The sequence below is a fragment of the Sapajus apella genome, unplaced genomic scaffold (assembly GCF_009761245.1).
Source record: "Sapajus apella isolate SASKATOON/1434 unplaced genomic scaffold, GSC_monkey_1.0 scaffold162, whole genome shotgun sequence".
In the NCBI taxonomy this organism is placed as follows: Eukaryota; Metazoa; Chordata; class Mammalia; order Primates; family Cebidae; genus Sapajus; species Sapajus apella.
Genome location: NW_022437102.1, coordinates 2,076,091 through 2,102,218, shown reverse-complemented (window position 1 = coordinate 2,102,218; position 26,128 = coordinate 2,076,091). Strand labels below are relative to the sequence as shown.

At 38.9% G+C, this 26,128-nt stretch overlaps 1 protein-coding gene across 2 annotated transcripts; it reads left to right on the top strand.

Moving 5' to 3' along the window:
* The first annotated feature begins 1,516 nt into the window (after positions 1 to 1,516).
* On the top strand, positions 1,517 to 25,976 carry FBXO7 (F-box protein 7). Of its 2 annotated transcripts, none has more exons than XM_032266918.1 (9): positions 1,517 to 1,946; positions 5,775 to 6,069; positions 10,643 to 10,870; positions 11,812 to 11,953; positions 14,441 to 14,524; positions 17,819 to 17,914; positions 19,896 to 20,072; positions 22,317 to 22,354; positions 25,288 to 25,976. In XM_032266918.1, exons 1-9 carry the CDS (start codon positions 1,825 to 1,827, stop codon positions 25,672 to 25,674), a joined length of 1,569 nt encoding a protein of 522 aa, XP_032122809.1. In that variant the 5' UTR covers positions 1,517 to 1,824; the 3' UTR covers positions 25,675 to 25,976. The 2 variants fall into 2 exon arrangements, with proteins under 2 accessions (XP_032122809.1, XP_032122810.1); XM_032266919.1 differs by lacking the exon at positions 1,517 to 1,946 and adding an exon at positions 2,068 to 2,223 and having other exon boundaries at positions 5,927 to 6,069.
* Positions 25,977 to 26,128: the final 152 nt, after the last annotated feature.

The window sequence follows — 26,128 nt, the reverse complement described above, 5'->3', positions numbered from 1 at the left end:
ATTGCTTGAACCCGGGAGGCAGAGGTTGCAGTGAGCCGAGATCGCGCCACTGCACTCCAGCCTGGACAACAGAGTGAGACTGTCTAGAGGAAAAAAATATCCTAAGGCACGGCAACCCTCCTCTCTGTACCCCAATCCTCAGGTCTGTATTTATGTCTATCATAAAGGAGAGACTTTTTACGCTTTACTGCAAGAGCTGATTCACTCAGCTATAAACTTTGTGTGGGCAGAAACACGTCTTTTTGGTCTCTGAGTCTCTAGCATGTGGCGCATCTGTTACAAAGTAGACAGTACATATTTATTTGCAGAATCAAGGGCACGATGTGGACAAGTGCTGCCACCTACTGGTAGACACGTTTTATGACTCTTTTATAAGGATTTGGACTACGGTTATTATACAACGATGAAACTTGATTATTCTTTCTCCTCTAAGTTATCAGTAGTTAGACCCTCTATGGTAGCCAGCCTCCAGGACGGCCCGCAGCAATCCCAATCTATTGGCATTCATACCTTTGGGTGGATCCTCTCACACAGAAGGTTGGTTTGTAAATATGACAATAGCCATATGTGACCTCTGGAGCTAGGTCATAAAAAACATTGTGGCTTATGCCTTGGTCTCTCTGGGATCACTTGCTCTGAGGGAAGCCAGCTGCCATGTCATGGGGACACTCAGCCCTATGGGAGGTTCACGTGGCGAAAAACAGGTCTCCAGTCAACAGTCCTATGTCATCCTGGAAGCCGATCCTCTGGCCCTAGCCAATAACTGCTGCCCTGGCCTACACCTTGACTGTAACCTCATGGGAGGCCTGGAGACAGAACCACCCAGCTACGTATCCCCAAATCCCTGACCTCTAAAACTTGTGGGACAACAAATGTTTATTGCGTTGAACTTTGGGGTGCTTGTTATGCAGCAACAGATTTCTAATAAACTGTCCAACATAGATCACTGGCTACAAATAGCTCTACTTTTTTTTAAAGACAAGGTCTCGTTCTGTGGAACCAGGCCGAGGTGCAGTGGTGCCACACTGAGGCCTCAACCTCTGGACTCAATCGACCCTCCCGCCTTAGCCACCCAAGTAGCTGGGATTACAGGCACGCACCACTACGTCTGACTAATTTTTTGTATTTTTTTGTAGAGACGGGGTCTCGCCATGTTGCCCAGGCTGGTCTCGAACTCCTGGGCTCAAGTGATCCACCCGCCTCGGCCTCCCAAAATATTGGGGTTACAGACGTGAGCCACTGCGCCCGGTCAACCTAAGGACTGTTAACCTAAGGCTTCTCAGAGAAGATGCCGCTGGAGCTGGAGGCCGCGGAAGAAATGGCGTGACACTAGGTCCCGGGGAGTGACGACTGTATTGTCTGCAGCATCCCTGTCAGCACCACGGTTGTCCCACGTTAGCAAGTTCAGGAAGTCTCAGCCACCGCGGCGGAAGAGCTGGGACGCCAGCGCACTGCCGCATCTCGGCGCCTGCGCACTATGCCAGTGCTCTAAGGTAGCGCCGTTGCGCGCCGAGTCATCGATCGGTCAATTTCCCACCCCTCCAAGCCCCGCGGCCAGGCTCCTGTAAGCCGCCCGCCTGCCGCCGGCTCTCGGGGTCGGCTCCAGGGGGCGCCCTCAGGAGAGGGGCGGGTGCTCACATTCCAGAGACCGGCCGGCAGGGCGGCCACCGTGGTGGGGCTCTTTCCCCTTTTCGCCGCAGCAATCCCTCAGCTCCGTAGTCGCCACTTCGGGGTCGCAGCCGTTTGAAGCGGGAGCAGCTCGGCCCCCACGCTGTCCCCCTCGCCGCCTCTGGGTCCAGGCTCCTCGCGGATCCCGCCGCCGTCATGAGGCTGCGGGTACGGCTTGAGAAGCGGACCCAGCCGCTGGAGGTACCCGAGGCGGAGCCGACGCTGGGGCAGCTGCGCACGCACCTGAGCCTGGCCTTGCTGCCCACCTGGGGCTACAGGTAGGCGGGGGCCGGGGCGGAGCGGCCGCTGGGGAGTGGGGAGTGCTCGGGGGAGGGGGGTGCCGGGCGGCTTGAAGTCATCTGTGGGCTGCAGGCGCGGGCGTGGCCGGGCGCTAGGCTAGGTACGGGGACGCCCCGGGGCCATCACGTGAGGCCCGGGCTCTCCCGAGCGTCGCGGAGCCGTAGGCTGCCGGCGACTGGACGCGCAGGTGGTGGTCGGAGGTTCGGCTCCTGGAGAACATGGCCCAGCCTCTTGGGGGCTCTGGTCCCCTGCTTGGTGAGTCATGGCTTCTGGTTTTGCAGTAAACGAAACCAGGGAGAAGAGGAAACTCACAGTTCCCACAACTGGTTAAATTTCAAGTTGGAATTGATGAGCTTGGCTTAGGTTAAACCTTTCTGGACTGTCAGGGGTCCGAGTTAATTTCTTCAGCTGTTGGAGTATTTAAATGAAAAAGTTTGGAAACTGCTGCAAGTTAAAAATCTGCCCTCCATTCGAGGCAGCTTATATCGCTGCTGTGAATCGGCAGCAATTTTAGGACTCTGTTAGAGCGGTTCGTGCACCAGGCACTGCGGTGAATGCTTGGACTTAGCGGCTGAAAAGTTTTAGAAAGTACAGCGTGTAGTCGTGTTTCAGACCATTTGATTTTCCTGGGCGAAATGTTGCTTTTTGTTAAAACTGAAGAAAACGTTGATCTTGAGAGCTTGCAGTTTGGGGGCATAAAGTTGAGAAAGGATCGTATTCGGTTATTTGTTTATGGGACTCCAGATAAGGTGCTTTGTTTCCCCAAAAGATATTGTTTTGGGGGGACAATAATTTGGGAGTAAAGCAGCAGTGTAAGAGTGATCTTCTTCAAATACTGAGCTTGTGAAGTTGAAACTTGAGTGTGCTGAGGAAAAATGAAAAAGATGTTCCCCCGTTTTCACCTTATTTTTAGGGATTGCGTAATATGAGGCCGTTATTCCGAACTTCTCACCCTTTCATTTTTCAGGTTAAGACATTACTAGGTTGAAAGTAAGCCTGTTTTCTTCCAGATTAAAAAACAAACAAAACAAAAATCTCAAATAAGATACCGACATAACTCCTTTTAAACATTGTAGTAAGTGACATGCCTACTGTTATTTCTTCTTGTTAAACCTGTGTGTTTTACATAGTGGCATCATTACCAGTAGATTACCAGTAGAAGATTGAATAAATCTTCAAAATTAACTTGTCTTTTAAAGGTGTATATATATATTATAATTTTTAAATTAGGCAGTCTTGAAAGTATGTGAAACTCAATATGACTGTTTGCCCAAAGGGGCAAGTTGGTTTCTCTTTCAGATTTGTTTTTACAGTTGAGGCTGCTTACCTGGAAAGAATTTAAGCATCAGCTTGTGAAAGTAAACTCATTTTTCTGAAAGTATGCTCATCTTCTACTAAATGAGCAGTTTTAAAATATGTTCATATGATATTATTTTAAAAATATATTTATTGAGCAAGTGGATCTAGGATTGTCATGAAATACTTTTGTTTCATTTTTGTTTTTTAAGAGAAAAGTGAAAGCAAGTTTATTTAGAAAGTAAAGGAAGAAAAGAATGGCTACTCCACAGGTAGAGCAGCCATGAAATACTTTTAAAACGCCTGGAGTTTCTAGAATTTCATTTCCTGGAATTAAATACTCCTCTTAACTCCCCAATTTCAGAGATAGAACCCTGGAAAACTACATATTTCTTTGGAAATAGCTTTTCCCTTTTTCTAAAGTGGGAGGAAAAGCTGGTATATTTATTAAGCAGACCATGACCTTTTCTGCAAACAGATATTTGACTGTACATTGTACTAGATGCTGTTTAAAAAAGCAACCTTTTGCTGTGACAAATGACCCATAAACACATAGTTCATTTGAGGTGTTTTTCCTTTTGCTGCCAAAGTTGGGATGGTGTTTTTGTGGGCTAGTGGCAGATTTTCAACTTTTTGCTTATCAAAGCATTTTGAAAACAGAAACAGGACTGCTTGTTTCCTAACAAACAGGAATGGCTTCTATTTCACTAATTTTAATTTCTCTCCCAAAGACACTTCAATTAGTAAGAAAAAATATATGTATGAGTGAAATAAAAACATGAATTATTTGGAGCACTTTTCAAAATGCAGCTTTGTGAGAATAAGTAAACAACATAATTTTTAAAGGACTTCATCTTTTGTTAACCTCTCAAAAAATTAATGAAATTAGCATTGCCAAGTGTACATATCTTTTAAAATGTTTTATAATGTTTTGTTAATTATCCCTCACTATGTGATGAAAAACATTGTATTTATCTAATGTCAAATAATCGTGGTGCAGAAAGAATGGGAGTTTGTTGCTTCAGGCTTATTTGAATTCTGAGCTTGTTTAGCAGTGGGCTTTTGGGTTTGTGCTATGTTCCACTAAAAGGCATCATAACTGATCATCAGTAGAAGGATGAATTTAGCTTGTCATCAGTAAGAGGGACAAATTTATACTCAGTCATATACATACACTCCTCCAACTTTTTGTGATTATGAATATATGGATCTGGTATTTTGGAACCAATGTAAGTAAACTGTCCTGTAAGGATATTGAATAGACATCCCTGATTTCACCCTCATTTTGATCTTCCCAACTAATATTTGGTGGTTGCATTTATTTCACAAATTCTTTATTTGCCAGTGCTGAAGATGTGGTTTGAACTGTTCAGACAAGATCCCTGATCTTATGAAACTTAAGTTCTAGTGGTAGGGGTAGGGTAGACGGATAATAGGCAACTAAATACGATGTTTTCAAGTAGTGGTGCTACGGTAAAAACAAAACATAACAAAATAGAGAGTGCTGGAGTCTGAATGAAAGGCGTCTCTGAAGAGGTGACATTTGAGCCGAGACAGGAATGATGAGGAGAAGTCAGTCATTTGAAGATCTGGAAAAGAAAATGCAGAGGCCGGAAGGCTGCAGTGAAGTTGATCTGCTTTTTGGAAGGGATGGAAAGCTCATGTGAATAGAGAACAGTGAGAGAAGATGGATGGCACAAGAGCAGTAGGAGAAATGGGAAGAGGGCAAACGCTGGGCTTTGGAAGTTATGTTAAGGATTCCAAATAGAAGCCATTGGAAGATTTTAAGTAAAGGAATAATGGGATCTAATTTGTATTTTAAAGGTATTTCATTGCATCTTAGTTGCTATCACTTGTAAGACACATATTGTTTTATGTAACAGGAGGGAAAAAATGCTGTCAATTGATATGTCATTGATTTTAGGAAGTATCCTAATTTCAAAGATGTCATAATAAAAAATGTGCATCTTAGAATCGAGGAAAATATGGATTAATGATAGAGAGTTACTGTATCCTATCCGCCAGGTAGAGAGTTTTAGCTGTTAGAAATCTATAAACTAGCCCTTCATTGATAAATAGTTTTGATAATTTTCTCAAAACTTTAAGCTTGATATGGTGTTTGGTCCTCTAGTCCTAGCTCCTCTGGAGACTGAGGTGAGTGGACTGCTTGAGCCCAGGAATTTGAGCTGCCGTGAGCTGTGATCATGTTACTGCACTTCAGCCTGGGCAACAGCGTGAGTCCCTGTCTCTAAAAAACAAACAAAAACCAAAACTAAAATGTAGTTGGACATGGTGGTTTATGCCTGTAATCCCAGCAACTCAGGAGGCTGAGGCAGGAGATTGCTTGAGGCCAGGAGCTTGATACCAGCCTGGACAACATAGTGAGATCTAGTCTTTTCATTTCTTAGTTCTTCTAAGGTCATATTATGCACGTATGTATGTTTCAGATGTGTCATTGGAGGTAATAGAAGTAGGTAGCTCTTACTATGCTTATCCATCTTTCTTGGCAGTTCTGATACCCGATTTGCAATTACATTGAACAACAAGGATGCCCTCACTGGAGATGAAGAGACCTTGGCTTCATATGGGATTGTTTCTGGGGACTTGATATGTTTGGTTCTTGAAGATGCCATTCCAGCACCTAATTTACCTTCATCCACAGATTCAGAGCATTCTTCACTCCAGAATAATGACCAACCCTCTTTGGCCACTAGCTGCAATCAGACCAGCATACAGGATGAACAACTGAGTGATTCATTCCAAGGACAGGGAGCCCAGTCTGATGTCTGGAATGACGACAATATGGTGGGTATTAAAGACTAAAATATCAAATAGAGTAGGTGATAAGTCATAGTGAATTCTGTGCCAGTCAGGATAGTTATCTTCAATAGATTGCAGACTATATTTTTATATAACTTTTTTTAAGGGCGAATTACCTGTCCAATTTGGGGCTGGCATCCCAAAGTACCTAGTTTCTACCTGTTTGTTCAGATACTGTCCTTCAGATCAATTATCCCTTGTCTTCTATTATTGTTCCTAAGCTCATGATTCCAGCCTTGCTTCTCTGATCTAGTCTACTCATTAAGGCTATAGACATGGTCCAGTTACTTCCAAATGACTTGCAGGATATTTATACCTGGATTTTTAAATTGTCATAACAGACTTTATATGTTGAACATAAATTTGGAAATATGTGTGCTGATGTTCCCTTCTCTGTCAGTGGCACTGCTGATTTCCTGTGATTTTTGACTTCTTATATTCAGCCCATTAATAAGTTTTGTCAGCTTTTCCATTTCAGGTTCCAATGGCTCTGTTCCTCAGTCTACTTTCTAGGTTTGCCTTCTACCTACATGGTTCTGATTCTGTTGTTCCCATGGTCTCTTTCATAACTCTACCTCATAAACTTGTGCTCCTAAATTTTGAACTGAAAAAGACCATATATCTCTAGTTCAACCTTGTCATTTGACAGAAGAGGAAAATGATGTCCATCCTCCTGTACTTGTGCTCAAGGCTTTCTGAAAAGTTACTCCACCCAACTTTTTCAGGGCTAGTTTCTGTTCTTCCCTCCTTTAAACTGTCATCTCCAGTCGGAACAGACCATCATTGTCCCCTCCACCAGCTAACACATTCACCTGCTTGCATACGTGTGTGCACACACAACCTGGTGACTGCTTTTGTGACTATTACCTTTCTTCCCTCTCTTGTCTGTATTTCTACCCAACTTCCTAAACCATTGACAACCATACCCCTTTAATTTTTTTGTATTGATTATCTGATTATCTTTATTGCCTTATACATGCCTCATCATTTTTCCCACCTTTTTTTTTTTTTTTTTTTTTTGAGACAGGGTCTCACTCTGTCACCCAGGCTGGAGTGCAGTGGTACGGTCTCAGCTCACTGCAAGCTTATCCTCCTGGGGTCAAGCAATTCTCCTATCTCAGCCTCCGAAGTAGTTGGGACCACAGGCACCACCATACCTGGCTAATTTTTGTATTTTTGGTAGAGATGGGGTTTCACCATGTTGTTCAGGCTGGTCTTAAACTCCTATCTCAAGTGATCTGCCCACCTTGACCACCCAAAGTGATGGGATTACAGGTGTGAACCACTGCGCCCAGCCTTTATCCTACCTTTTAATTTTTTGAATGGTACAAATGATCACCTTTTTTTTTTTTTTTTTTTTTTAAATACCAATACATGTGCCATCTTGTTAATTGTTTTGGGCATGTATGCTTATCACCTCACTTAATTGCTGGCCTTAAACATTTTTGAGTATAAGTATTCATGGTAACTGTCATGGCATTAAGTGTAGACATATTAAAAATACTTTTTAATAAATTGGTAAATTGTGAAAATTATCTATGTCCAGATAATGGGATTTTAATTTATTTTTAAAATTATTATTGTATTTGTGTGTTTCTGCCTTATAGAGGCAAACTGGGGAAGGAGTAAGAATATTTTGCTGTATATTTAAGTTATATTTCTGAGTCTTTTTTGCTGATAGACTTGTTCTGGGATAACTTAGTAGGGCCTATTACTTTTACTTCTGTATACTTGTAAGATTGTCTAGGAGTAAGATGAAGCTTTTCATAGTGTATGTGACAGTTTACTAGTTTTTCTTTTCCTTTTTTTTTTTTGGTGGGGGGGACATAGTTTCACTCTTATAGCCCAGGCTGGAGTGCAGTGGCACGATCTCGGCTCACCGCAACCTCCGCCTCCCAAGTTCAAGCTATTCTCCTGTCTCAGCCTGCTGATTAGCTGGGATTACAGGCATGTACCACCACACCTGGCTAATTTTGTATTTTTAGTAGAGATGGTGTTTCTCCATGTTGGTTAGGCTGGCCTCAAACTCCTGACCTCAGGTGATCCACCTGCTTCGACCTCCCAAACTGCTGGGATTGCAAACCTGACCAGTTTACCAGTTTTCTTTTGGAAAATTTTGAGAAATTAATGTTGCCTGAAGTTACTAATTTTAGTTCTAAAATTTTCCATATTGCTTTATATTCTAAGACTTGTACAGGGTCATAGGAAAATCTTAAGTATGAAAACTGAGCTTGAGATTTCATAAATAATGCTTTCAAGTACATTACACTCTGCTAATGCAGAATGGGGCATTAGAAAAGGAAAATAGATGAGTAAAACTTGAATCCATAGGAGGTAAATTTTACTCTTGTAGTTAAATATAAAATTTTCTTATTTCATCATATTTGAGAATTCATCTAGTACCTCTTGAGTCTTTAATGAGAAGCACAGGTAACATGTATCAGAACCTAATATTAGCTCTCGTGCATCTTAGTCACTTGTTTTAGTCTTTTGTAAATGCCACATGGCAAAATGATCTGTTCAGAGAGGTGTGGGGCTCCTCCCATTTTTTTTTTCATTTTCATACATGTGAAGATTTTGATAAATATCCATATCAGAATAGCTCAGAGAACGTCAGTGGTTCTCATGGAGTAGGAGTAAGGTTTGACAAGCCCACCAGAGGATTTTGAGATCTCCCTCTCATGTACTCATTTTCCACATATATTCTGTCCCACACAACTGCCAGTAAGTAGTAAATGGCCAAACGTTAGACGTAATGGTAAAGAAGCAAAACCTGTGTTTCACAGTTCAGCATGATATTAAGTGGTTTTCAATGTAGTTATTTCTGTTTTCTCAAAAAACATGGAAATATTTTTGTGCCATACCTCCTTTTTAAGTAGTGTGACTTGTCATTGGCCTCTAGGTTTTAACAAGTGACTGTGGAGCTTTTCCATAAGTCATAGGGCTTAGGTCTTCAGAGATTTTGGAAGAACAGCTGTCACCTCCAGCTCCCTTACATTCCTCCAACCTTTTACACATGTTGTGTAATTTTAATTTCCTTTGCCCCTTCTTTAATAGAAATACAAAGCCTAAAAAAAAAGAAATGTGTGCTTTGCATTAAGAGTTGAGCATATGCCTAGGAAACAAGCTTTCTGAGCAAATGTAATATAGGTAACTTAGTTTTTTTGAAGCCATGTATTACATCTGAAAGCCCTGAACTGCAAGTTTGGAGATCTGGGTTCATTTCAAATTTTTATTAGCTGAATAACCTTGATTGTGTTATTTAATCTTTCTGATTTACAATTATAGGATCTATAAAAAGGCAATATCTGCCATGCCTATTTTATAGGATTGTTAAAATGTGCAAATAAGAAAACATTTTGAAAATAAAGACATTATGAAATTGTAAGGTATTATCCTTCAGCATTTGTTCAGCAAACATTTATTGAATACTTGCAATATGCTAGTACTTTACTGGGGTTACAAAAATGGGTGACATATATTCTGTTTTTTTATAAGTTTGCAGTCATGGAAGGATGCAGATATGTAATCAGAAAATTGCAATACAGTTTGATAAGGCGCAATAATTAAGGCCGTTGCAAGACAGAGTTGTGGTCTGTGTTACCTCTTTTGAAGAAGTGGAGAATACTGCAGTGAGTAAGAAGGCACTGGCAGAAAGTGAACTTGGTAAATGAGTCAGCAATCAGGTGATGAAGGACTTTGGATGCAAAGGGATTTAGAAGTTTGGGCCTAATTTGTAGGCCTGTATGTCTCAGTGTCCTCTGAAAATCTCATTTCATGAGATTGTGCTACAAGCATACTGACTGTTGAGGACTGAAGATAATGTTTTTTGGTAAAGTCTTATACACACACTATTATTATTGTTATTAGACTCTTCAGTGCTTTTATAATGCTAATAGTGTATTTTGTGAATATGGAGGGTGAGGTTAGGTGGCTGCAGCATATAGCATTTTCCACATTTATTCCATGTGGACCACCTTTGTTCCTAAGAGCATCTAAGGCACAATTGAGGGAAATGCTCTTGTCTGTGTGTGTGTGGGGGGTACTGGTGAATTTTAAGCTGGAACATAGTACATGATCAGATTCTTAATTGCCAAGAAAACTCTGGCAGCAGGGGGTGGGATGTATTGGAAGACAATAAAGTGGAAGCAGGGATACTTGCAAGGGAAGTTTTGGCTGGAGGTCAGGAAATAAATGATGAGTGTGAAGTACCAATGGAGTAGAAAGGGGCAAATTTTAGATGTATTTAGGAATTAATTTCAGTGGGACTTTGAAGACTGATCAGATTTGGGACTAGGTTTAGCTAGGTAGAGGGAGGAGTCTAGGATGATTTCCAGGTTTTTGGCATATCAGCTAGAATTAATGGAGATAAAGAGTTCAGGATGGAAGAGTAGGTCACAGGCTTATTTATTTATGAGGACTCACTTAAAATGTCTCCCATTTCTGAACCCAGTGATGTACTTTGACTTTCAGTGATTAGTTCACTTTATAATACAAAAATATATTGTGTAAAAATAAGTCTTTTTAATGAATTCATTGTTTTGTTTTCCTTTTTCAGTCAGGGCCCAGCCAAAATTTTGAAGCTGAGTCAATTCAAGATATTGTGGATATGGAAGAGAGCATAGGTTTCTATCCCTCAGAACCCATGCTCTGCAGTGAATCGGTGGAAGGCCAAGTGCCACATTCATTAGAGACCTTGTATCAATCAGCTGACTGTTCTGATGCCAATGATGCCTTGATAGTGTTGATACATCTTCTCATGTTGGAGTCAGGTTACACACCTCAGGTAATTACTGCAAGCAAAACACAAACATCATTGCTCCTACATGTGGATGGTTCCTGCCCTCAGGTTGCCCGTCGTCTGAGAGTGGCAGAGATAGACAAATATATAAAGCACTGTACTGTGTTGGTGAAGTTCTGGGAGAGACATATGCATATATAAGATGCCAGGGATTCATGGAGGAGAACATTTAGACTAGAGCTTCTTAAACTTTAATGTGCTTTGCAATTGCCGGGGATCTTATTAAAATGCCGATTCTGATTTAGTAACTGTATAATGGACCATGAACTTCTGCACATGCCTGCGTAATACCGACGTTGCCGGTCTGTGGGCCATGTTGTAAGTTACAGAGGTCTAGAGTAATTTGGTGATCAGTGTGCAGCTGCAGCATGGGATGCACTGAGCCAGGAATTAGGGTATAAAAATATTGGGCTATTTCTTGGCCTTAAGGAGTCCATACATAAATGAGGGAGAGACAAATAAAAAGATAATTATAAATAAATAAACATAGATAATAATACAATAGAAGTGTAATGGAAATATGAATAGAATGTTAGGGGGCAAAAGGAAATGGCAAACAATTTTTCTTTGAAAAAGGCTTTACAGAGGAAGTGATATTTGAGCTGGAGTTTTAAATAATCATATGGCTTTGCTAGGCAGAGAAGTAAGTCTTTGAAGAGAGAAATTAATCCCTGTTTACATGATGCAATTTTACCTATTTGAACAAAAATTTTGATTAAAAGTGTTATATTATCCTATAATATACAATATATTGTAATTATCCTACAATATAAAATATATTGGCAATATTAATGATTTGACATATTGTATTAAGAGGACTGTGTGGAATGATTATTTCAAACAGGTCAGGAGTCTTTTCGGTTTTTAATCTTTTTGAGAGTAACACCTTTCTTCATTATTTGTTTCCCTTTCATTTCGTTCCCCAGGGCACTGAAGCCAAAGCAATGTCCATGCCAGAAAAGTGGAAGTTGAGTGGGGTGTATAAGCTGCAGTACCTGCATCCTCTCTGCGAGGGCGGCTCTGCTGCTCTCACCTGTGTGCCTTTGGGAAACCTGATTGTTGTAAATGGTAATTGGATAACATAGTTATGGTTGCTGGTTTATGGATTCTTACGTTTCTTTCCAAATGTTTTATAGCCACTTCAGTGATTGGCTATCATGCTACAGTTGTGAGTCTTTCTCAACTTTAATTCCTAGACCACTGACAACATGTTTCTGGGAGATTATAGGATATGAGTTTTTTGGGTTGTTTAGGCCAGCGCCCTTCACTCTTAGGGCATCCATTTTTTTGATGTCTTAATCTTTGTAATATTTTGCTCTAGGGGGAGGTGTGATAATAGGAATGAAATGAGCCTATTACACATGAACTCTTTTGTGAATATTTTTTCTTTCTTTATGCCTGTGGATGGCTTTATTTTTTTAATGAAGGTCTTGAACTGAGACATGAGGAGCTAGAGCTGGGGTCACCATTTATTCAAGTTGGCCTCTCTGTGGCTAGCAATGCACAGCAACAGTGTTAATGTTACTGAGGCCTTAGTAAGTGTGCGTTTTATTTGCCAGGGCCTCCCCCTACAAATGTCACTCTGTATAAAGAACTTCTATTTCTCCTTCTTCATATTAAGAAATTTCACTGGGATAGCAATGCATTCCATCTTTGTGTTTTATTTTAGTTCAGATACCACTTTGGTTCATACCAACTCCTAGTGGTCTATCATAATTACACATACGGGAGATCCATTTGAATGGGCAGTAGCTTTCATTTTTATTCTGTTTTGTTTGTTTTTTAGACTTTTAGTTAGAAAGATAGTATGGTAAGATTGGGAAGACTGCATTTTTTGTTTTGTTTATTCGGTATAGCTCATCTTTTTTGTTTAGCAAAGCCAGTTGCTTTGGTAAGGCATAGGTCAAAGGTTTAGGTCAGAGGTTTTCAGTATGTTCTGCAGCTACTCATTTCTGAAAGTTAGGTAGAAGCCCTGTCACCACTTAAACATTGAGCAGGAAATCTGTTTCATTTATTGAAGTTCTGTGTAAGATTCTGTTAGAAAAAAAATTTTTCTGCTAAAATCTATTTTGAAAGCTACTGACCTGTGCTGTCTTGATCTTTGAAATGGAGGATAGTTCTCATTTTCCCTCTTATGAAATTTCTTTTTTCTTTTTAATTGTTGGGTTTTTTTTTCTTTTTTTTTTTTTTGAGATAGGGTCTCGCTCTGTCACCAAGGCTGGAGTGCAGTAGCCACAGCACGGATCATTGTATCCTTGACGTCCTGGGCTCAAGCGATCTTCCTCAGCCTCCTGGGTAGCTGGGACCACAGGTGTGTGCCACCACACCTGGCTGTTTTTTATTTTTTGTAGAGATGAAGTCTCACTTTGTTGCCCAGGCTGGCCTCGAACTCCTGGGTTCAGGCAATATTCCTGCCTTGGCCTCCCAGAGTGCTGAGATTACCCTGGCCTGTTATGAAATTTCTATTTCTTTAGTTATAAGATTCTTTGAAATGTTATTTTTAAAAAATCTCAAAACTTTAGCTTTATCAGCTTTGGTGGTTACTTCACATTTGTCAGGGCATGACTGCCTGATGACACTAGGACCTAGCAATGTCTCTTCAGCAGTTCATCATAATTAGCAAATGTAGCTTTTAGTTTGGCATTCTTGAACACAGAGTGTCAACAGCTACCGCCTTCATCTGATAATCATTTTGCTATATCATATTAAACTTGCAAGGTTGAAGTTACCAGATAGTAAATGTGAAGTTCTAATTTTTGTTTTGATTTCTTAAAGATGTGTATAATAACCTGTATTCACTAGTTTCAGGATACTTAATGTAAAAAGAATAGCTGCTAAACGTCTTGATGATTTCTTAATTTCTGATGTTTTGTTTCTTTACTATTCTTGGCAAATCAGCTCCTGGCAGATGTGCATGGCAGCCAGCCATTCCAGGATTGATTCTTTGAAAAGGAGCAGTGTGTCTTTAAATCTTTCCTTCACCCAAGGCATCCTGCTTGGTCACATGTGCATAAGCACATCACTGGGTTCTTTCACGGAATGAGATGAAGTGCGTCTTTGTATACATGAGTAAAATTGAACCCTCTGGTGATGTCAAGAATATTGGTCCTTTGGGTCTGGAAGAGAGATGATGCTATGAAAACCAGCAAGATTCTTTTAATGAACAAGGGAAGACTCATTGCCAAGGGTTAAATAAAAAATAAATGGAGTTTTTAGTGACTTCATTAGAAATAATGATTTTACTGTGTTTAGTTGCCTCTGATTAACCTTGTTGCATATCTTTCAATTACTAATAAGCTGCTGCTGGTAACACTTAGTGGATTTATATAAAGATGCTTACTGTAGTTTTTAAAGGTGGTGTTGTAGAGTGATTTTACTTCATCTGATGCCAGGTTTACACTTTTGAACTTGCTATGAGAGAAAGAAATAGGCGAAGAACAGTTTGTTTTGTATAATGTGTCCTTAGTATATTGGGAGCAAGGAAATGCAAGCTCATACTAAAAAAGGCAATCGATGAAGTGACAAAATTTTTTGTCATCCTTCTTTTATTTACAGCTACGCTAAAAATCAACAGTGAGATTAGAAGTGTGAAAAGATTGCAGCTGCTACCAGAATCTTTTATTTGCAAAGAGAAACTAGGTAATATAAACATGATTTAACTTTTGGGGTGAAGCTTTGTTAAATTCATGCAAGAAAAGAAGCTGAAAGATAATGTTGAAAAGTCTGAAAATTTCTATGAGATTAAAGCATATTGAAGACAATGTGGTCTGTTTAAGAATGCAAAGATTTAAAAAATGTGAAAGTTTTGGTTATAATTTGAGGACTTTCCTGTTTCTCTTAGGGTCATAGAGTGCTGAATTATATTTTATGAAATAAGGCTAAGTTATTATATTATAATTCATATTATATTTTACGAAATAACACTAAGTTATTTCATAAAATATAAGTAAATTGTTACACTATGATGATAGTTCATAGTTTCTGTACTAATTTTTGGAGATCTCTCTGGCATTGTATTTAACCAATATGGAAGGGATCTGTGTTTCATGGAAGTAATTCAATGTCAAGTGTATTATTGAAGATTATTGGAGGAAAAGCTGCAAGCAAAATGTTTGTTTAAACCTATATAAATTTGATTGCTATTTTATACCGATTGATATGTTACCAAAAGTTTGCATTCTAGGTATGGTTTTGCCTAAAGTCTATAAAATTATTAATAGATGCAAAGAAGACAGGTTTTTCTTTTTATCATTTTTCAGTTAAACCCAAACTGTGAGAGGCAGTTATAGGTGGTTGGAGGAGAAGAGATAAGTTGGAAAGCGGAACTGACATTTTTAAGTGCCTGTTTCATTTTGGACTTGTGCCTTTACATGTTATTCCATTTAATCTTAGTAAACTTAGGAGGGTTTTAAGAGCCAGTTGGGAATGTTATGGTACAGTGGGAAGATGGTATTTACAGCAGTCCTTTAGGAAAGGCTGGCTAGATTGATATTGTTGCTTTGAAGACCTAAAGACTTATTCTTGTTCATTCCTAGGGGAGATCAGCACTGAGATATTGACTGATATTAACTAAAACTGATAAGAAAAGGAGACAGCAGAATACATATTTATAATGGTCTCTGGTTGGACATAGAATCAGAACTTGGACATTAGCTGAATTGAACATTTCTTTTTTTTTTTTTTTGAGACAGAATCTTGCTCTGTCTCCCAGGCTGGAGTGCAGTGGTGTAATTTTGGCTCACTGCAACCTCTGCCTTCCAGGATCAATCGATTCTTCTGTCTCAGCCTCCTGAGTAGCTGGGACTATAGGTGTGCACCACCGTGCCTGGCTATTTTTTTGTATTTTTAGTAGAGATGGAGCTTCACCATGTTGGCCAGGCTGGTCTCAAACGCCTGAGCTCGTGATCGGCCCACCTCGGCCTCCCAAAGTGCTGGGATTACACATGTGAGCCACTGTGCCCAGCCAAGTTGAACATTTAATGTCAGACTAGGCCAGAGTTTTTCAATGTTTTTATTATCACTTCCCAAAGGAAGCTTTGGAGATTTTTCCCCCCAATCTTTCTCCTTCATGAAATTTTAATACTATAAATATAGTGTATTTTTATTTATATATCATGACCCTTTGAGGGATCATAAACCAATATAATAGTTTTTTAACCACTTAAGGACCAGTTTTTGCCCCCTTGAAGATGCATAAACTGGACAGATGAATCTGTTTAGACTCTTGTATCATTAGGGTCAGAACAACTTGAAATTCCTTGGCTATGACACTCCACATTTCTCACCGTATAGGGAGGACCTTGTTATGGGGAGTAGAAATACTCTACACTGTACAACAGTAGAGGTTTTTATGCCTATTTTATAGATCAGGAAATAGGTCTAGAGGAGGCTAAGTTACTTAAGGTTCATAGAGCTAATAAATGGTGAAATACAGAATTGGAATAGATTGACTGACTCCCAGGCTTTTAAAACAACCTTTACAGGAATGTAGCTCAGATTGCTATTCTTTATCTGGTTTCTCTTAAATAAGGAAAAAGGAAATGGAAGGGAGGGAGGATGTTAAATACTGCTAAATTACAAGTTTATGGACTGTTACAATGAAGTGTTTTTAATAAAGTCTTTTATGTTGGGTAGGAATATGCTGCTCATTTGGCAGGTCATTTTAATGATTTTTTTTACTGTGGCTTATAGCACCTTATAGCATCCTTTTATTCATAAGTTCCTAATTAAATAGTTATATGCCAGGTTGCTGAAGGAAAAAATTCATTTAAAGAAAATCAGTTTTCACACTTGAAAAAAGCCCTTGAGCCAGATTGATTTAAAAAAATGGTATCTTGACAGCAAATTTCAACTCAAGATTACAAGTCACACGACAAAGATTTAGACTTCAGCTGCATATCTCTCCTCCTTATCAATTCCATAATACTGAGTGTTTTATTTGTTATAGATAGTGAAATACATAAATGTGGAATGGGGAAGGAGCAAGCCTAAATTGTCTACTGATACACTAGGCACTGCTTGTGGAGCTTTAAATTATAACAACACTTATTTGGTGTAGTGATGGTATCTCCTTGAAATAGTTGAGCAAAAAGATGAGAATCAGAGGGGCAGGTTATTTGTCCAAGGCTGTACACTTGGTAAGTAGCAAAACAAGTGGGAACCTCAGCTGCAATTTGGTAGTAAAGCTTCCATACTTTAATGTACATGTGAGTCACCTGAGGATCTTATTAAACTACAGGTTCTGATTTAGTAGGTGTGCTGAGGCCTGAGATTCAATAATTCCAAACAGTTAAAGGTATTGTCAATTCTGGTGATCTGTTGGCCACACTTTGAGTAGCAGTGTGGTGACTAAAAATGAGGGCTTTTGAGCCACACAGACTTGTGTTTGTGCACTGTTCTGACACTTACCATGGGGCTTTGGACAGGCTCTCTGTACCGTGATCTGTTTTTAAAATGGAGATAGTAATTACTTAGGAAAGAACTTCTGATGTTGAAAGCTTGAAAAATGCTTGACACAGGTGCTGACACATATCATGTGATAAATGCTATTAATTTATCAGGATCTATGCATTACAGGAGCAGTTCCTCACTGTATCCTCAGTGCCCAGAACAGATTAATAGCTATTCAGGAAATCTTAATTGTATGTATGAATCTCACACAATAGTTTTTGTATACAATTGTGGTCTATGAGCTATAGAGGGTTGGGCACAGCTTACTAATTTGATATCATGGAATTTTTAGCTTTTATATCTAAGATTCAGTTTTATCAGAGTCTTGTACCATATTTCTCCTAGGAGAGAATTTGGTACATGCTAATCTTTATGAATTATTTTTGAATATTTATTTACCATGTTGATTGGGTTTGGCAGAAATAGAGGACAGTTTTTTCTGCTTGATTTTGGGCTTTGATTTTTCATTAAAAAATATTCTAGGGGAAAATGTAGCCAAGATATACAAAGATCTTCAGAAGCTCTCCCGCCTCTTTAAAGACCAGCTGGTATATCCTCTTCTGGCTTTTACCCGACAAGGTAAGAGATGAAACATTGTCACAGTTCAAATGGCTATAAAGAATAGTAAGCATACTTAGTATTCTTGGTGAGCATGACATCTGACTGCCCTCTTTTCTCCTCCTAGCAAAATGTTCCTCTTTTAAGACTGAGTTTAATATTAATTCCTTAAATGCTATTTACTTTCTCTTTGTATCTCCATACCATTTTGCACATATTTTTATTGTAGTCTTTTTTCCATGTACTATAATTGTTTATATGATTTTTTTCCACCTAAGGTTGGGAATACCTTGAGGGTAGGTAATATGTCTTACTTTTGTATTCTTGTGGTCTAGCATGGGGTCAGGAACATAATAGATGCATGCTCTCTCTCTTTCTCTCTCTCTCTATATATGTATTTTTTCATATATATATACACACATAAGGAAATGGAAGGGAGAAAGGACATTAAATACTGCTAAATTAAAAGTTTATGGACTGTTACAATGAAGTATTTTTAATAAAGTCTTTTATGTTGGGTAGGAATATGTATGGTCTGTAATTGGATCTAAGGTTTTTTTCTTTTTAAAAATCATTTATTGGAGGCTCTATGCCGGCACTTTGTTGGATATTTCACATGCATTCTTATTTACTGCTAATGACTTTAAAGTAAATTTTATTGTACATGACAAAATCATAATTTAGTAGGGTTTACAATTAACTCAAGATCCTTGTATTAGCTTTCTTTTACTTGTGTTGCAGTAAAAAAAAAAAATTAAAATCTCAATGACTTACAGTGAAATTTATTTCTCACTCATGTACACGTTGTGTGTTGGTTTGCTTTGGCTGAAGGGTTGTCTTTATCCAGGACATGCTCCTCTTGTGGTAGAAGGAAAAGAGTACCAGTAGCCCAGTTATGTGTTGGTTGGTTCAGTGCTTTTGCTCAGAAATGTATGTCACCTCCACTCACATTTCACTGGAAAAAGTAAGACAAAAGTGGCCACGCGTTATGGTAGTGGGGTGGGGAAGTATAATTATGTGTAGGAAGTGATTGAGAGCTATAATACGATCTACCGCAAATCTTCGACTAGCAGGTAGTTTCTGACTTATATGAACAGATATGTGGCTTTTATTTGCTCTCTGTATGTAGAGAAATAAGTAATATTTTTGGTGTCAAGTTGAATGGTGGCATGTCTGTTATTACAGTAGTCTTCCCTTTAGTTGGTGATGAGGGAAAGGGAGTAAAGTGAATTGAAAAACACATGTAGATATGTCTTTGTTGGATTTTGATTATCTTTGCTAGTGGAGAATAGTACCACAAATATTTTGAAGGTGCTAATAACCAAAACATAATTTTTATTTGACTTAGAACATACTATTTTTCTTTTTCTTTCTTGGCTTTGTTTCTGATTTATCTCTTTTTAGCCTGCTAGGCTTCAGATAATAATAATTGCTAACACTTGAGTGCTTATGCATGGTGTACCAAACATTGTTCTAAGCACTTAATATGTATTAATACATTTACTTCTCATACAACTCATTGAATTAGGTGGGATGTAATATTAATCCATTTACAGATGAAATTAAGTTAGAGTTTAAATAACTTGTCCAAAGGCATACAGTTAATGACTGGCAGGGAACCAGTTACAAAAGCCAATGAATCATTCATTTTCAGTAGTTGAATAGAGAAATTTTGTTGCATTGAATCTTGTTTGAGACAGAAGAGGCCATTGGCTAGTATTTAGCAATTGTCATAATTATTTGGTTTATATTAAAAAGCATTTGTCTTCCTACTAAAACATAAAATGAATAAGGGCCTAGAGTTGTATGAGTTAGTAGTAATTACAGTCAAGCTGGGGTTAAAAAATTTGTTGTAGATGATGCATACTTGGGGATAGTTAAGGGTACCATCTAATTTTTTGCCTCTTTAGAAAGGAACAGGTGGCAACTTTGTTGACTATGTAGAGAAAGCCAGATGTTCTTTACTCAGTAATACCTGTTACTTCTCTTTTTTTCTTTTTAGCACTGAACCTACCAGATGTATTTGGTTTGGTCGTCCTCCCACTGGAACTGAAACTACGGATCTTCCGACTTTTGGATGTTCGTTCCATCCTGTCTTTGTCTGCAGTTTGTCGTGACCTCTTTACTGCTTCAAATGACCCACTCCTGTGGAGGTTTTTATATCTTCGTGATTTTCGAGGTGATTTCCATAATGGCATACTCACAAGAAAGGGCTTTTTCTTTTCATTGTCTTAATTGCTCTGCTTACCAAAAGTTTTTAGTTATAGGATTTTTCTGTTGCAAATGATTATAATAAATAGCTTTAAAGAGACTCTAAGCTTCATATACCTTTGCCTGTGTCCCCAAAACTCTCTCATTTTTGTGTTTTGCACAAGACAAATCGCTCATTAGACTAAGAAGAATAGTCTAATGAGTGATTTCAGGATAGAAAAATTGAAGTAAAACTGGCTTATTTTCTCTCTAGAGACGATACTCAGTATCTGACTTAGAAATGAGCTGGCATTTCTGGATTACTTTCACAGTTGAGACCAGTGTGTAAGTCAAGGGAGTTTTGTTGACCTGTGCCATGTTGCTATGGCAGCTTTATTTCTGTATGGTCACATTATGGTGACCTGGTAATCACTGTGGCAGTGATGATGGTAGAACTTGTGCGTCAGGATTTCCTGCTACAAGACCAAAAACCTGACTGTGGAATTTTTTTTCTGCCACCACCATTTTACTACATATTAGTGTTTTAAGATTATTTGACCCTGGGATGAGTCATGAAATCCATTTAATGGGTCATATTACAAAAAAACAAAACCCACAATGGAAAAATCTGTATTTATTTTATAAATAGCATGCCTATTTATAAAGTAGGAGTAAACTTTTATTTCAATTATGTAGAGGTAGGTGTATATAGTGTTGCAATGTAAAATTTTTATGTGGTTTATATAAAAATTTTTGAATGATAATGCTATATGTGATGTTAACATATACCACCTTAGTAACTATAAAAATCTGGTGGGTAGGTACCTCCCATTAACAACAACAACAACAAAAGAATATCATGTAGAGTCATTTAGATTGCTAAAAATTTTTTTCTTTTAAAATTTCAAAATATAAGAAGTGTAAATGACCTGGTTTGTTCCTTTTCCTCTTCTTTGATTCCTGAGGTCCTCTTTCTGCTTTATTTATGTCCCTGAATTTGAAGTATAAAATGTTATTTTGTTAAAGTTGGCAGCAAGAAAGCATCATCTCAAAAAATAATTATTTTATTTTATTTTTTGAGACAGGGTCTAGTTCTGTTGCCCAGGCTGGAGTGCAGTGGCACAAACATAGCTCACTGTAACCTCCAACTCTTGGGCTCAAGTGATCCTCCCTCCTTAGCCTCCTGAGTAGCTGAGACCATAGGCATGCGCCCCCTTACCTGGCTAACTTTTTTGTTTGTTTGCTTATTTTTAGTGCAGACAAGGTCTTGCAGTGTTGCCCAGGCTGCTCTCAAACTCAAAAAAAAGAATTAAAAATAAATTATAGTCAAAAAGAGAAGACAGAATGACTGATGTATATGGAAGGACTGACAAAAAGCAGGGTATGATATAAATACTCATAAAAGGAAGAAATACCCTTTCACTTGTATATTCAAATTTAGGATTAAAGCACAATCATTCTCTAATTTCCAGATTGTGATCCACAAGTTCATTTATAAGCTGTTCAGATTTTATAATGAATTTTTCTATAGATATACTGTTATGAGGCTAGAGCTTTTATAAATCTTATTCCATGCTAATGTAATAACTTGTAGAGAAGATATGAGCATCTTTTATCCAAACTCTTTTGTATGCTTAAAGTCGAATGGGCTTCTCTTTCCTCATTTCACATATTTCCAGTAAATAAGTACATTAAAAAATACTCAGTTATGGTCATGCTTCTGATAGCCAAGTCATTCAGAACATGGTTGGGAGAAAATAGTCTGACTGGAATATGGATGGAAGCCTAAGTCAGTTTGACCTCCAGTAATGAAGCTGGGCTGTAATACAGAAACTCAGAGGCTGTTACCCAGTTTGGTGTAACATGAGACATTGGACTACAAGTAGGTGACACACCTAGATGAAATTAGGGGAGAAGATATAGTGTAGGACCAGGACCAGTTAATGCAGGAAGAGAGTAGCCACATGTTCCTCCATAGTCCCTGAGGAATCACTGGACTGAATTACCATGTGGCACAGAACACTGATGGTCACCCTTAACCATCAATGAAGGGTTTGAATTTAGATGAGAACGTACAAATGATATAGTGTGTGTTATATAAATGATGAGTGTTTTTTTTTTCTTATGCTTAATGGGTAAGTTTCACTTTTTTTAGGAGAAAAACAAAATCCATTGTTTAATGCTGGATGAATGAAGTGTTTTAAAATCCTTATTTTTTGTTTTTCCTTTCTAGACAGTACTGTCAGAGTTCAGGACACAGATTGGAAAGAAGTACGTATTTTTAAATAGTAAGGCTAATGTCCGTAACACAGAAATGACTAGTTAATTAATATATTAAGGGTGTATTTTCACTTTTATATGATGTAATGAAATCTGTTTTCATTTAATTGATTGTAAAATTTCAGTAAATGAAAACGTTTTCAACTTTTTTAGACCCAGTTCTTATTTTCTTACATGGAAAAATGTTAACACAATGATTTTCATCTTTACTTATTATGAAACATTCTTCTGTTGCAACAAAATTTAAATGGGTTGTCTTTGTGCTGGAGTAGTCATCATCTGTTAGCACAGCTAGTTAGAATAGTACCTTATGAAAAGAATAAATTATATTGTTTCATGAGGTACTATTCTAATGTCTCCATAACAAAAACTGCAAGGTGGAGCAGCAAGTGCTGATGGAGAAGCTGCTGCAAGTTATCCAGAAGATGTAGCTAAAATCACTGATGAAGGTGGCTGGACTAAACAATAGAATCTTTCAGTGTAGATGAAACAGCTTTCTATTGGAAGAAGATGCCATCTACTTCATAGCTAGAGAGAAGGAGTCAGTGCCAGCTTCAAAGGACAGGCTGACTCTTGTTAGGGGCTAATGCAGTTGGTGATTTTTGAAGCCAGTGCTCATTGACCATTCCTAGGGCCCTTAAGAATTATGCTAAATCTCTGCCTTTGCTCTGTAAATGGAACCACAAAGCCTGGATGACAGTACATCATTTATGGCATTTGCTGAATATTTCAAGTCCACTATTGAGGCCTACTGCTTATAAAAAATATTCCTTTTAAAATACTACTGCTCATTGACAATGCAGCCAGTCATCTCAGAGCTCCGATGGAGATGTACAAGGAGATTAACATTTTCATGTCAGCAAACACAACTGCATTCGGAAGCTCATGGGTCACGGAATAATTTTGACTTTGAAATCTTTTTAAGAAATACGGCTGGGCGCGGTGGCTCAAGCCTGTAATCCTAGCACTTTGGGAGGCCGAGGCGGGTGGATCACAAGGTCAAGAGACATGGTGAAACCCCCTCTCTACTAAAAATACAAAACATTAGCTGGGCATGGTGGCGCGTGCCTGTAGTCCCAGCTACTCAGGAAGCTGAGGCAAGAGAATTGCCTGAACCCAGGAGGCGGAGGTTGCAGTGAGTCGAGATCGCGCCATTGCACTCCAGCCTGGGTAACAAGAGCGAAACTCCGTCCCAAAAAAAAAAGAAAAAAAAAAAATACATTTTGTAAGGCCGTAGTTGCCATAGACAATGATGTTGTCAGAGGTGATGGATCTGGACAAAGGAAATTGAAAACATTTTGGAAAGGATTTACCCTTCTAGATGTCATTAAGCATATTCAGGATTCATGGGAAGAGATCAAAATATCAACATTAACAGGAGTTTGGAAGTTGATTCCAGTCGTCATGGATGACTTTGAGGGGTTCAAGACCTCAATGGAGGAAGTGCAAATGTGATGGAACTAGCAAGAGAGCTAGAATTAGAAGTGGAGCCTGAAAATGGGACTGAATTGCTGCAATCCCATAATCAAACTTGAATGGATGAGAACTTGCTTCTTATGGATGAACAGAGAAAGTGGTTTCTTTTTAAAAAAAAATGTCAATATTTTTTGGGTTAAGGTGGTTTTCTGTTACATGGGTAAGTCCTTTAGTGGTGATTTCTGAGATTTTAGTGCCCCCGTCACCCAAGCAGTGTACACTGTATCCAATATGTAGTCGTTTAGCCCTTACCTCCCTCCCAGCCTTTCTCCTTAAGTCCCCAAAGTCCATTATATCATTCTTATGTCTTTGCATCCTCATAGCTTAGCTCCCACATATAAGTGAGAACATACAAGATTCGATTTTCCAGTTCTGAGTTTCTTTACTTAAAATAATGGCCTCGGCCGGGCGCGGTGGCTCAAGTCTGTAATCCCAGCACTTTGGGAGGCCGAGGCGGGTGGATCACGAGGTCAAGAGATCAAGACCATCCTGGTCAACATGGTGAAACCCCGTCTCTACTAAAAATACAAAAAATTAGCTGGGCATGGTGGTGCGTGCCTGTAATCCCAGCTACTCAGGAGGCTGAGGCAGGAGAATTGCCTGAACCCAGGAGGTGGAGGTTGTGGTGAGCCGAGATCGCGCCATTGCACTCCAGCCTTGGTAACAAGAGCGAAACTTTGTCTCAAAGAAAAAAAAAAAATAAAAAAAAAAAAAAAAAAAATGGCCTCCAGATCCATCCAAGTTGCTGCAAAAGACGTTGTTTCATTCCTTGTTATGGCTGAGTAGTATTCCATGGTGTATATATTACCACATTTTCTTTATCAGTGGTTTTTTGAAATGGAATCTATTCCTGGACAACAAAGGATTTCAAATATTACATAAATTTAGTTGACAAAACAGAGGCAGGGTTTGAGAAAGTTGACTCTGATTTTGAAAATTTTACTGTGGGTGATATGCGATCCAACAGCATCGCATGTACAGAGAACTCTTTCATGTAAGGAAGGGTCAGTCAACGTGGCAAACTTCACTGTTGTCTTATTTTAAGAAATTGCCACAGCCACTTCAGCCTTTAGCAACCAGCACCCTGATCAGTCAGCAGCAATGGGCATGGAGGCAAGACCCTCTACTAGCAAAAAAGATTACAACTTGCTGAAGGCTCAGGTGATTGTTAGCATTTTTTATCAATAAAGTATTTTTAAATTAAGGTATGTACATTGTCTTTTTAGATATAATCCTTTTGCATGCTTAGTATAGTGTAAACATAGCTTTCATATGCACTGGGAAACCAAAAAATTTGTGTGACTCACTTTATTGCATTGGTTTGGGACTAAATCCATAATATCTCTGGGTTGTGCCTATAGATCTTTACCATCAAAGCAAATTAGAACTATAGGGAAACATGCAGATCACTGACCTTACCTTGTTCTTTTATTTTCTTTTTTCTGCAGCTGTACAGGAAGAGGCACATACAAAGAAAAGAATCCTCAAGAGGGCGGTTTGTGTTGCTTCTGCCATCGCCACCTCACCCCATTCCATTCTATCCCAACCCTTTGCACCCTAGGCCATTTCCTAGCTCCCTCCTTCCTCCGGGAATTATCGGGGGTGAATATGACCAAAGACCAATACTTCCGTATGTTGGAGACCCAATCAATTCACTCATCCCTGGGCCTGGGGAAACACCCAGCCAGTTTCCTCCACTCAGACCACGATTTGATCCAATTGGCCCACTTCCAGGACCTAACCCCATCTTGCCAGGGCGAGGCAGCCCCAATGACAGATTTCCCTTTAGACCCAGCAGGGGTCGGCCAGCTGATGGCCGGCTTTCGTTCATGTGACTGATTTGTAATCACATTTCTCGAGCTCCATTTGTTTTTGTTTCTAAACTACAGATGTCAACTCCTTGGGGTGCTGATCTCTAGTGTTATTTTCTGATTGTGGTGGTGAGACTTGCACTCCCAGAAGCCTTTTAATAGATATATTTATAGCTGTAGGAGTGCTATGATCCAAAGGTTCCTCTGTGACAAGGTTGGCCTTGGGAATAAGTTGGCTGCCAATCTCCCTGCTCTGGGTGTTCCTCTAGATTGAAGGTTGTTTCCTGATGATGTTCTGTACCAGATTAAAAAAAAAGTGTAAATTACATGGTGTTCTTGACTTTTATTACAGAAAGATATGTAATAAATATTCAGAACAGATTCACAATGTTACTTGGACATTTCAGAATTACCAGAGAACATAGTGTAGGCAGATAATTTTTATAAGGGGTTTCTGTTTTTTGTTTTTTTTTTTAAG

Bases quoted from the DNA above. Each gene is read 5' to 3' on its own strand.
- FBXO7 (XM_032266918.1), top strand. From the start codon at position 1,825: ATGAGGCTGCGGGTACGGCTTGAGAAGCGGACCCAGCCGCTGGAGGTA. The intron at 10,871-11,811 runs GTAATTACTGCA...TTCGTTCCCCAG, and splicing joins AGTCAGGTTACACACCTCAG to GGCACTGAAGCCAAAGCAAT. The intron at 20,073-22,316 runs GTGATTTCCATA...TTTCCTTTCTAG, and splicing joins ATATCTTCGTGATTTTCGAG to ACAGTACTGTCAGAGTTCAG.